Source organism: Plutella xylostella, chromosome 17 (assembly GCF_932276165.1).
Source record: "Plutella xylostella chromosome 17, ilPluXylo3.1, whole genome shotgun sequence".
In the NCBI taxonomy this organism is placed as follows: domain Eukaryota; kingdom Metazoa; phylum Arthropoda; class Insecta; order Lepidoptera; family Plutellidae; genus Plutella; species Plutella xylostella.
Genome location: NC_063997.1, coordinates 1,084,253 through 1,097,496, shown reverse-complemented (window position 1 = coordinate 1,097,496; position 13,244 = coordinate 1,084,253). Strand labels below are relative to the sequence as shown.

Here is a 13,244-nt window from a genome sequence, read left to right as displayed (position 1 = left end):
TAACTTACATATAAATCATTATGGTTTCAATTTAGTCAAAGAATTAACTGGAGACATCTTTATAATTAGTATAACTAATTAAAATCACACTTGAGAACCTCTGGAGACTGAAATATCCGTATTTCAGGAACTTAAAGGACAAATTTGTTCCAACTACATAAATTAATGTTTATCTGCACAAATAATATTTTCGACAAACTAAAATTTAAGTAATATAACGAAAAATTACGTAATTTCTTAAAGTTTTAATCAGCCATATTTCGAAAGTACAGAAGTGGCTCTTAGAACTTGAAAAACTATTTTTTTTCCTTTTTTAATTACCTTAGAAGCTGGAAGGACTTTAATGTAATCATCAAACATCCGACAAATCAATCTCCACCATATTAAACAGTCTACCACATTCATCGTCTGTTCTTGAGAACAATAGCACGAAATCACCTTTTTCACTAACGAAACTTGTTATTACTGCAGCGCAAGTGTATTGGAAGTTCCTTTCGCTTCGTACTTTAACCAAAACGCGTAGTTTCTCTTCAATTTTTCGTTGATAAATATCCTCAGGTTGGAGTGTTTGGTAAGAATGTGACAGATTTGTCGTGTGACAGAGGGGTAAAATGTATTGCAAAGTCGAATAGTATTTAAACAGTAACATAAAATGTATTATTCACATGTTGATTGCAAAGTAATCGTTATTACCAATGAGTAAATAACAAAATAATAATTTAAATATATTTTATTTTAACAATTACCTACGTGACGAAGCTGTCGCCGAATAAACACACGCACCTCCTGTCACACTTTGCGGGTGGCCGATACGCGGTGTCTGGATCTCTAAGGGGAAATCTTACCAAGGGGGAAAGGAGATCTTAAACTCTGATCGATGGCAATAAGGACGAGTGGCTCAAACAAATATTTTAAATGGCAACCTACGTGACAGAGTGTAACTACTAAAACATTGGGTAGTGAGAGACAATTTTTCAACAATTTTTTTAAATATTTCAGAAATATTTTAAAAATATATATTTTGTTTTACTAAATAAGTAATATCTTCTGGAGTTTAAATAAAATTTTATATTTTATCTCATCATATATATTTTTTCTAACATTATGAAATATACGCAGGATGAAGTGGCAGGAGACAGCCAAGATTCGTATGTAATACACCTCTGTCACGCGGATTTACCACTCTGTAACGTAATTTTAAATACAAAAATATAAATTTATATTTTTGTAAACGTTCACAGCCGTTGTGTTTTTAGTACAATGCACGTTGAAATATAAATAAATAAATAAATATTTGTAAAACTCATGATATTTTCCTCACAACTGGTGGAGACACAGTTATGTAGTGTTCGCGACAATCGCTAGATCGAGTAGATCATTCGTGAAGGTTCTGGAACATTCCATCACTTTCCTGAAGGTTCGATAATGTTCTAGAAAGTTAAGTATGGATTCAATAGATCTACAATAGTCTGGAAGCTTCTAGAACAATAGTAAGGGAATGTTCCACAACGTCCGCGAACTTTCTAGGTGCTAAGTAATAAGAAAACTCCAAGTACAGCACAAATCACTTTATTCCTCTTCACAGATTCACTTTACAAATCACTTAAGATCACAATGCGCAATGAGGGCGCTACTGAGCTCTTGTTGACATCGACTCTGTATTATTTTAATTATAATAATTCAAAAAATAAACTGAATCCGGATTAAAGTGATTATTTGCATAGATAAAGGGATATAGCAAGCGAAGAATTGTTATCAAGGCAAGAAGTGGCGAAATAAACAAGAAAACAAGTGGAAAAAAGTGTAACGGTCAAATCCAGTTACCAGTTTATAAAAGTGAAATAAGAGCATGGATACACCTCCAAAGGAAAGTCTTGCAGGTAACTCCCCCAGGAAGAGTGATACACTGTAACAATCCACAATATTTCGCTATTTTCCTAATTTATAACCTCAAAAGATCGTAAAAATCGATTGTGCACAATCATCGAGCGATATCTGAAACAACGCCATCTAGGCAACAGTAGCAGAACGATTTAGCGCACGCACCACTCCAGAGAAAATATATTTACCAATAAAATTGATAAACCGAAACTACCGCCACCTAGAAGGGAGTAGCGGAACTTCGTCCTTAATTGAGAAGCATATCTAACTTATCTCTGTATTATTACCCAAAGCAAACAGAAGAGGGCGCTTATATCAGAAAAATGGAAGAAATTTTAAATACGCTTAAGCAAATCCAAAACGATCTGGCGACCCAAAAAAGTGACATGCGCAACATAGAAGAAAATATTAAAAAGGAAATAAACAGTCACATAGATCAAAAATTTACCACAATACAAGAAAAAACAGCAAACTTGGAGAGCCGAATTGATAAACAGCAGGAAACTATTGAACGCTTAGAAAAACAACTTAAAAAGAAAAATCTTTTGTTTTTTGGCATGAAAGAATCAGAGAGCAGCTACTATGATTTGTTAAATGCAATATTAAATATTTTAAATAACACTATGAAGATTGATTGTCAGCAAAGCGAAGTAGAGCTGGTAAGAAGATTAGGCAAGAAAGGGGAGAAAGTGAGGCCTGTCGTCGTTACGATAACAACTATGGGGCGGAAAATAGAGATTTTAAAAAAGAAAAAAATGCTCGAAAATTCAACTATATATATTAAAGAAGATCTCACAAAGGAAGCCCTAGAAAAGCGACGACAAATACAGGAAGAATTTAAAAAACAGCGAGACTCTGGCAAAAACGTTGTCATTCGATATGATAAGATAATTACATTGAGCAAAAGAGACCAAAGAAACACAACAGGAAACGAAAATAAAGAGATAAGAACCCAAAAAAGGAATCTATCAGAGTCACCTGAGTCTAAAAGTCAGAAAACCCCAAATCCAGACAAAAATATAAAACAAATACCCAAGAAAAATAAAACAAACAATATTACATCATACATAACTAATTCAAGATCTACAAAACCTCCAAATCAAACACAACAATGCAACAAAGATGATGTACATCAAAAAAACGTATAACTATAGTCCCTCCAACTTCTCCAAGCCGGCTGGTCACCGTGGAGGAGGACGACCAAAACCCCCCTAAAACAAATTACTCTGAAAAAAGTAAAGAAGAAAACAAAAATGATAATTATCTCTATATTGCAAGTTTGAATGTTCGGACATTATTAAAAGATAGAAGATTATTAGAACTAAACCATGCCATAAGCGAAATAAAATGGGACATCATTGGCCTATGTGAAACAAGGAGAGAAAACGAAAAAATTGAAGAACACGAAAATTTTATTCTCTATCACACAACTGGAACGAAGGGAAAAAATGGCGTTGGATTTCTTATAAAAAAGTCACTTAAAAACTCTATAATCAGCTTCAAATCTTACTCGGACAGAATAGCTGCAATCGAAATTCGAATATCTGATAAAGAGATATGGACGATTGTTCAAGTCTATGTACCCACTGAAAGCTATAGCATGGATGATATGGAAATTTTCTATCACACTTTGGATACTGTGTTGGACTCTATTCATACAAAAAATCTAATGTTAATGGGAGATTTCAACGCACAGATTGGTGAGAAACAACAAGGGGAACAATCAATTTTTGGTAACTACTCTCACGGGCAACGAAGCAAACATGGTCAAAGGCTGGTAGAGTTTGCACTTGAAAAGAATTTATTTTTCATAAATAGCATGTTCAAAATCAAACCGCATCAGAAATGGACATGGAAATCACCAGATGGATTATACAAAAATGAAATTGACTACATACTAACTAACCACCCAAAACGCACACACCATTTTAATATTATACACAATTTGAATTTTGCAACAGATCACCGAATGATAAGGTGTAAATTAAAGCTAAATGAAAAAAGAAACAGAACATTTATCAAGAAAACAAATACCATGTCAAGAGACCTACCAAAGTTGACTGGAACAAGTAGCAAATATTGGGAAGAAAAATTTATAGAGTCCGTCACCAAATCGCAAGACATACAGGAACAATACGAAAACTTTGAATTAGTGATGAAAGAACTGATAGAGCAAATTCCAAAACAGAGAAATAAAGAGAAGCAACCACTTAACACCTACACTCTACAACTTCTAAACGACAGGAAAAAATTATACCAAGAAAAAGGATCTAAGGAAATTAGACAGCAAATTACAACAATTAGTAAGGAAATAAACAGACACATATCAAAACACCAAAAGAATGAGAGACAAAGATTATTCGAAACATATATAGAGAAAACTGGAGCCATAAAAAAAGCATTTAAAGAGCTAAGATGTAAGAGTGAATGGACAGCAAATGTGAAAAACAAAAAAGGTAAAAAGCTCTACAAAAGACCGGATATAATAAACGAGGCCACCAACTTCTACGAAAACCTCTACACATCAAATGACTCATCAGAACTACCTATATATTCGCCTTGTGACTCTACCCTACCCGGATGTATACTAAAAGCTGAAATTGAATGTGCAATAAACTCACAAAAAAACGACAAAGCACCGGGGGAAGACCACGTTACTAACGAACTGCTGAAATCATTGTCAGAAACATTGCAAGGTCCACTTCAATTATTGTTTAATAACATCCTCCAATCGGGAAAAACACCTAAGCAGTGGTCAAAATCTACAATTATACTGATCCACAAAACAGGCGATCGAAGTGACTTGGACAAGTATCGGCCTATAAGCCTCATGTCAAACATATATAAAATATTTTCAAAAATACTACTGAATAGAGTGACAAAAATTTTGGACGAAAACCAGCCGCGCGAGCAAGCCGGTTTCCGCAAAAGTTTCTCCACAATGGATCACATTCATGTTGTATCACAAATAATAGAGAAAACAAATGAATATAATAGAACTCTATACATGTGTTTCATCGATTTCACTAAAGCCTTTGACTCACTGAACTATAGGGAAATCTGGCAATCTCTAAGGCAACAAGGTGTTGAAGAAAGATATATAGCTCTACTTTATAACATATACAGCAATAATTCAGCAAAAGTTAAACTAGAAAGAGAAGGTAGAGAGTTCCCAATTAGGAAAGGAGTCCGTCAAGGCGACCCGATATCACCAAAAATATTCTCAGCGGTATTGGAGTCTATTTTTCGTAACTTGAAATGGGATAAAAGAGGACTAAAAATTGATGGCGAATACTTGAGTCACCTACGCTTTGCAGACGACATTGTCGTTTTCTCGGAAAATCCACAAGACATCCAACAGATGCTGAACGATTTGGCAAGAAATAGTAAAAAGGTAGGTCTGTCTCTAAACCCGACTAAAACCAAAATAATGACTAATGGCAGTAGAGAAGATGTTATAGTGGAAGGCAGAAATATAGAGTTCGTGGATGAATACATCTACCTGGGGCAGCGGGTATCTTTCAAAAACCGAACTGAAAATGAAATTAAGAGACGCATAGCCATTGCATGGAGTAAGTACTGGAGTTTCAAAGAAATCATGAAAAACAAACAGATAAACATTAAAACAAAAAAGAAATTATACGAAACTACTATTATGCCAAGTTTAATGTATGGATGTCAGAGCTGGTCCTTAAGGAAAGAAGACGAGGATAGACTGGCAATATGTCAAAGAAAAATGGAAAGAAGTATGCTGAATATCAAACTACAAGACAGAATAAAGAACATTGATATAAGAAGAAAAACAAAGATCTGCGACATACTAAGTAGAATTAAGAAATTGAAATGGCAATGGGCGGGACATATCTGCCGAATGGAAAACTCCAGATGGACAAAGCGTGTCACCGAATGGATACCACGAGAAGGAAAAAGAAGTAAAGGACGCCAAAGAAAGAGGTGGGCAGACATTTTCCTACAAACATGTGGACCAAACTGGATGACCAAAGCTAGAGACAGAAGCTTGTGGAAATCATTGGGGGAGGCCTACGCCGTGGAGGCGACTACTACACAAGAATGTTTTTAAATAAAATCAAACATAATTATAATTAGGTATAATAAATTCAAAATTAATCTATTTATATGAAATCAATCAATTATTTAGTTATGTTTTTATTTAGAATTTTATTAATATTATGAACGCTATATATCTAAATTTGATTTCATTTAATTGCAAATGTTTTATTTAGAATTATAATACTTAATAATAAATTAAAAATGAAATTATGTAAATGAATTCAATCCACTAATTAGTAATGTTTTTATTTAGAATTTTATTTATATTATGTAATATGCATGCAAATTTTACGTGAATTAATTAGAATGTACATTATTTTAAATATTTCATGTGATTATTGTGAAAATGTTTTACTTAATTAATTTTAAGTACATTATAATATTCTATGCATGTACACCTTTAAGTTATAAGTAGTAGAAATAAAGGCTTTTTTATTTTTTATTTTATTTATTTTATTTATTTATAAGATCACAATAACAATCCACAAGTAGGTATAAATAATCTATGCTAATGTAACATCGACCATTCTCGTCGACTGACGGAGAGCGACTGAACCGAGCTAATGGCTCTCACTTGCTTTTATACTGGTTTGGCATCACTGCTCACTCTTACATTTAGCCATAGACGGCGGGACTGAGCAGTGTTGCCAAGTGTAAAAAGACGTAGTGAACTCGAATCATGACATTCGGCCATCCTACATCGCGTAGCCTCCCGGCACCCGTAATAAACAGTCAGACAGTCGTCTTAATCATAAAGTTACATGTACATATCAGCCTATCGGTTTAACACAAAACAAAAACTTTCCTAAACAATTTCATCAACTGGAATCATGACATTCGGTAAAGATATAAATAATTTATTATGCATAGCAATGATAAATTGCATACTTATCGTTATTCTGGGATACATATAATTTACATTTCTTTTTAATGTAACGTATAAACTATACAAGTACATAGGTACACATAGGTGTAAAATACTTAGAAGTAGTTTACATAATTTATATTCTACACATGTAATTTTATAACATACTCAATATTAGGTATTACATAAAAATAGTCTAGGTACCAAATCATATAAATAATTACAAAATCTATACTCCTTTAAATTATAAACAATTGAAATACACACATAATAAGATAGCAAGTAGATATTATAGACAGCACTTTGTAAATATTACGAACCTAATATTTAATCTGAATCTTCACTGTTATTGGAACTACTGTGGTCACTGTCGTGAATCTCTAATGCTTTTATGTGAATCCAAGGTCTTATCCTGTCTACAGCAATGACAGAGTCACAAGCTTTGCCCCTTTTTGGGAAACCAGGCACTTCAGTTACTCTATAACGATCATTACCGAGTACTTCGGAGATCCTGAAGGGGCCAATAAACTTTGACAGTAGTTTGGTACTTTTACCGTCATTGCCGTAATTGTTTCGCGATATTTTTACTAAATCACCGACCTTGTATGTGACGGCCGGTGCTCTTTTTGAGTTATGTCTACTTTTCTGTTTTTCCTGATCTTTTGCTATATTAGAGCTAATTTCTTCTCGAATAGTTTGTAAGCTGTCATTATCGTTTTCGGTGCCAATTTCTAATTTGTTTGACAGATTGTCTCGCATCCGAACACCAAATAGAGCCTCTGTTGGCGTTTTTTGGGTGGTGGAACTAACAGTATTGTTGATTCCCCATTGGATTTTTCCCAATTGCTTGTCCCAGTCGCGTTCATGGCTGTTACAATTTTGAGTAGCTAACGAGTTCAAAACAATTTGGTTATATCTTTCAGCTTGACCGTTGGCTCTGGGACAAGCAACTGCATTTAGAACATGCTTTATACCATTCTCGCTACAAAAATCCTTGAAAGCCGTTGACGTGAACGACGTTCCACGATCTGATATTATCCTAGCTGGTATTCCAAAATCATAAAAAATGCTTTGAAGCACCTTAATTGTACTTTTGGTTTTCGTATCCTTTACCGCACGAACAAAAACGTATTTTGTGAATCCATCCACAATTGTCAGTATGTGAGTATTTCCGGTCTTGCTTTTAACAAACGGCCCCAAGTGATCAATGTGGATGGTGTGAAACGGTACGCTTATTTTTTCGATGGGAAATAGGTGGCCTGTCTTTTGTCGCGACGCATTGTCTTTGTTATACGCACACTCTATGCACGCGTCCACATACTTTTTCACAAATCGCCTAAGTTTAGGAAACCAATATTCTTTTTGAATTCTTTCTAATGTTTTAGAATAGCCCGGATGGCCCATCTCATCGTGATTTGCTTTGCATATTTGCCACCTGGCGTTTCGCGGAACAACTAACCGTAAGCTGTCCTCTACCTTCCTATACACGGTTCGATTTTTGACATGATAATTCTTTTTAATATCTTTACACTCTTCATCTTCTTCCGGCTTAAGGATTTTAAACACCCGTGCGATATCGGGATCTGCCAGTTGCAATGTAAGAAGCCAATTATCCTGTTCAATGTTATAAATATTAACGCATGGATTGTCATCTGATCCCGCGGTTAGCGTGGCATTCCGGCTTAAGGCATCAACGTGTGTCATCTGAACTCCAGGACGATACTCAATTTCAAAAGAAAATTCAGAGATTTGAAGCCACCACCTTGCTATCCGCGGAACCAAGTCTCGTTTCGTTAATGTAGTTCTAAGGGCAGCGCAATCTGTATATACTTTGAAATGCAAACCAAGTAAATACACCCTAAACTTTTTTAGAGAGCAGACGACAGCCAACGCTTCTAATTCGTAGGAGTGCAAATGTTTCTCTTCGGCTGTCGTTTGCCTACTGAAGTAAGCGACCGGCTTTAATACCCGAGTTTCCTTCTGCCACTGCATCAAAATTCCTCCAACGCCAAGGGAACTGGCGTCGGTGTGCAGTTCAGTTTCGAGCTTGGGATCGTAAAGTGCTAAAACTGGTCTACTTACAAGTTTCTCCTTCAAAACTACAAAGGCTTTATCTTGTTCGTGAGACCATTGCCAGGCAGAATCTTTCTTAAGTAGGTACGTTAGGGGTCGGGCAATTTCCCCATAGCCTTGGATAAACTTACGGTAATACCCGGTCAAACCAAGAAATTGACGAACCTCGTGGATGTTACGGGGTGTAGGGAATTCCTCTACAGCCGCAACCTTTGCCTTACCAGGCTGTATACCTTCAGAGGATACTTCATACCCCAGATACTCAACCTTCGTAGTGAAAAATCGACACTTTGATAACTTTAAGGTCAGCCCAAACTGCCTAAAAAGTTTCAAAACGTCCTCCAATCGCTGAAACATTTCGTCAGCATTTTTAGAGGGTATCAGTACATCGTCTAAGTATGCAAGAGCATATTCGAATCTCTTATTGCCCAAAATCTTATTGATCATCCGCTGAAAGACAGCCGGGGCATTCGCTAGCCCGAAAGGCATGCGTTTAAATTCGTAATGCCCATCGGGCGTTACGAATCCAGTAAGATGTTGACTATCTTTTGCCATAGGGACCTGATAGTACCCGGAGGCCAGGTCTAATGTGGTAAAGTAAGTGTTACCACTGAGATTCGAGATCTGGTCGTTAATTATTGGGAGAGGAAAACGGTCTTTACACGTCTTGTTGTTGAGGGCTCGAAAATCAACACAAAGTCGCTGTTCACCAGTTTTCTTCTTAACCATTAGAATGGGGCTGGAATAGCTAGAACTTGATTCTTGGATGATGTCATTACGAAGAAGTTCATCAATAGTTTCCCTTACTTTTTCGCGCTCTAAATGTGACAGACGATATGGCCGATATACCACCGGTCTATTATCCAAAAGTTCGATGTGCATCTCCACATCTTTCACACAGCCAATTTCGTTTAGATTAGTGGCAAAACAGTCCCGATAATCTTGCAAAAGAGAGTATAACCTATCTACTATCTCTGTTTCTAAACCTTCACCTATTTTCACATCCTCTCGCTTCAAAGGTTCCAAATCAGCCGCATTGGTAACGATCCTATTCATTTGGCATGAATCTCTTTCTAAGAAAGGTACGGCTCTTGCTATCAAAGTGCCTATATCAAATTTCACAGCACCGGACGCCAAGTTGGTAATTATCAAATTACCCTTGCCATTTGCAAGGTGGTAAGCACCTTGAAATAAACCGAACTCTCGTCCGGACACAACAGAACAGTATCCCTCAATGTAAACATCACCAGTGTAGGTGGAATCACCAGCCTGTACAGTTACGATGCTTGTTTCCGTGACTTCAGTAGGCTCAGCAATGTATAGCTTAAGTGGAGCTTCATCAGTTTCGGAAGTGAACGGATTGCAAGATGGACTCTTGTAAAAGGTTAACCTATCACTGTTCTTTAAAACCGTAATGAACGGAAGTTCAGTAAAGTTCTGTCCGACAATAATAGATGTTGGCATTATTTCATCAGAAATTACAAGGATCTCAATAGATGCATCAACTTCGTCAATTTTAATCGTTACATGCGATTTATACAAAGGATGAATAGATGAATTGCCAAAACCCCTTACTACAGGTAACCCGTCGTAATTCTTGGTCAATTGCAAGGCGTTTGCATCAGTTTGACGAATGAGACTACACTCGCTACCAAAATCAATGTATGCCTCAAAAGTTTTGTTATTTACTGGGATAACCTTAAAAAATTTGTCGTTAGCCTTATTGGACACGTCAATCTTTAAAGTCTTTCTCTCAGATGTGGTATCTTCATGAGCTTGTGATCGCTGCAGCGGTGTAAGCTTACAGTCATCACTGTCATGCCCGATTCTATAGCAACGTTTGCATTTAATTAGTGGCTTCGGACATTTATAATAAGGGTGTCCTTTTGAACGACAGTTAAAGCAATTAACGTTATTATTCCTATTCGATTGGTTGGCATCGTTTCTATTTCGGTTGATGGTTCTTTGATTACCTCTACTATAGTTTCTGTTTTCATTTTGATTCAGTGACTGTGAACGTTGGGAGCAAAGGAAATTTAATAATCCTTCGGGTTCCCTACAATCTAGAGTTTGCGCCCCACTTTTAATTGAACCTTCACTTAAACCATGTACAATACAATCGACTGCTTTCTTGCCACTTATTTCACACCTGTTTAATAAGCTAAGTTTATCATAATAGTACTCCCTAAGGCTTTCATCATTTCGTGAAGTTCGGCTAAGCATTTCTTCAAGAAGACGCCCATAGTTCTCCTCACTAGGAAATGCCTTCTGAAGTTTGATCTGCCATTCACTCCATGAATAAACCACTGATGGTAGAGTTTCAAACCATCTCTTGGCCAATCCGGTTAATTTTTGTAAAGAGAAATGTACAATTTGCTTTTCGTCCCATGCATAAATGGTGGCGCATTCATTCACCTTCTTTAGCCAGCCTTCGATGGTTTGAGCTCTATTGGAAGGATCAAACTCTGGTACCACGTTGTTCAAGTTGTTACTAAAAGATGAACTCTTACTTGATTCACCCTTGAAGTCAGCCAAGAGCTTTAGAACATCCTCTGTAGTTAGCCTGCTCGAATATTTACGCACTTTCCTGGGCGCTCTCTCTTCACTAGAAGACGATGATGAAGATGTTGAGGGGCTTCTTCTCCTCCTCCTCTTCCTTTTTCTTTTCATAGGTGGCGTCGAGGGCGGTGTAGCGCCGTCATCCTTCTCGAGAGGCATAGCTGTAACAATTAATTTCCTCTGACTAGCTATCCATTCATAGTAACATTAATTCCTATACAATAAAGTATACTGTTCACATCCGATCTTGTTTTATTTTATTTCCAACTATGTACATGAGCACCTTAAACTTTTAATTTTTCCAGAAATAAAAGCAATCTTTAATTCAGTTAAAAAGTCTTGTCTAGTTTTCCTCTATGCATAATTTGGTATATGTCTTAGTTAATCATACTTAATAATAAAAAAATAAACTGTTTCCGTTAACTAGACATACCTAGTTTAACAACTAGTAAACATACATAATTCATTCAAGTAGTAATCCAGTGGACATGGCTAGTCCACTCATACTTCATAAGGACATACCTAGTCCTTTCTAACCAAATAATCCAGTGAACATACATAGTCCACTCAAGTAATAGTCCAGTGGACATACCTAGTCCACTCGTACTTCATAAGGACATACCTAGTCCTTTCTAACCAAATAATCCAGTGAACATACATAGTCCACTCAAGTAATAGTCCAGTGGACATACCTAGTCCACTCATACTTCATAAGGACATACCTAGTCCTTTCTAACCAAATAATCCAGTGAACATACATAGTTCACTCAAGTAATAATCCAGTAGACATACCTAGTCCACTCATACTCACTAACGGACATACCTAGTCCTATCTGACCAAAAAATCCAATGAACATACATAGTTCACTCAACTAATAATCCAGTAGACATACCTAGTCCACTCATACTCACTAACGGACATACCTAGTCCTATCTGACCAAAAAATCCAATGAACATACATAGTTCACTCAACTAATAATCCAGTAGACATACCTAGTCCACTAACTCTCATCAGTTTTGAAAAATCTAATAATTGAGATCAACAGAGATCTAATCTAAGTTCTATGTACCTACTCAAATTGTCTGTCTAATAATTATTCATGTCACCTTTGTAACCGGGTACAATTTAGGTAAAATATTTTGTTTGTTCATTTTTATTTGTATATTATCTTTATCTCAGTGAAATTTCAGCATGTAAGCATCATCATATAAATGTAATTGGAGCAAAAACTACAAAAACAAGAGCTAGGCAGTAATTTATTTGCAGCTTTTAGGTACTTTTAATTTAACGAGTCAGTACGATCGAAGAGTAGCCTCGACCACGTACAGTGTAATGTTATTTAATTATGTTTCTCATGCTTTATATTCAATGAGTATGAATTTATTCAAAAAAATAATTAACTGCCAGTCTAATTCTTGTAGCTTCAACTCATTTCAATTCGACATAAAGAAAAAATAAACCATGTGAGCGTACATACCTTGGATTTTATCCCGCTTCTGAAGTAATAAGAAAACTCCAAGTACAGCACAAATCACTTTATTCCTCTTCACAGATTCACTTTACAAATCACTTAAGATCACAATAACAATCCACAAGTAGGTATAAATAATCTATGCTAATGTAACATCGACCATTCTCGTCGACTGACGGAGAGCGACTGAACCGAGCTAATGGCTCTCACTTGCTTTTATACTGGTTTGGCATCACTGCTCACTCTTACATTTAGCCATAGACGGCGGGACTGAGCAGTGTTGCCAAGTGTAAAAAGACGTAGTGAACTCGAATCATGACAT

The 13,244-nt window shown here is 36.1% G+C and overlaps 1 protein-coding gene across 1 annotated transcript in view; it reads right to left on the bottom strand.

Moving 5' to 3' along the window:
* Positions 1 to 13,244, bottom strand: part of LOC125489788 — a 25,771-nt gene extending 12,527 nt beyond the window's left edge. The window contains exons 1-2 of the mRNA XM_048626855.1: positions 12,929 to 13,244; positions 9,740 to 11,610 (exon numbers count right to left, since the gene is read on the bottom strand). Of these exons, the coding sequence (XP_048482812.1) occupies positions 9,740 to 11,608 (1,869 nt within the window). The 5' untranslated portion in view covers positions 11,609 to 11,610; positions 12,929 to 13,244. The remainder of the gene's footprint in view (positions 1 to 9,739; positions 11,611 to 12,928) is intronic.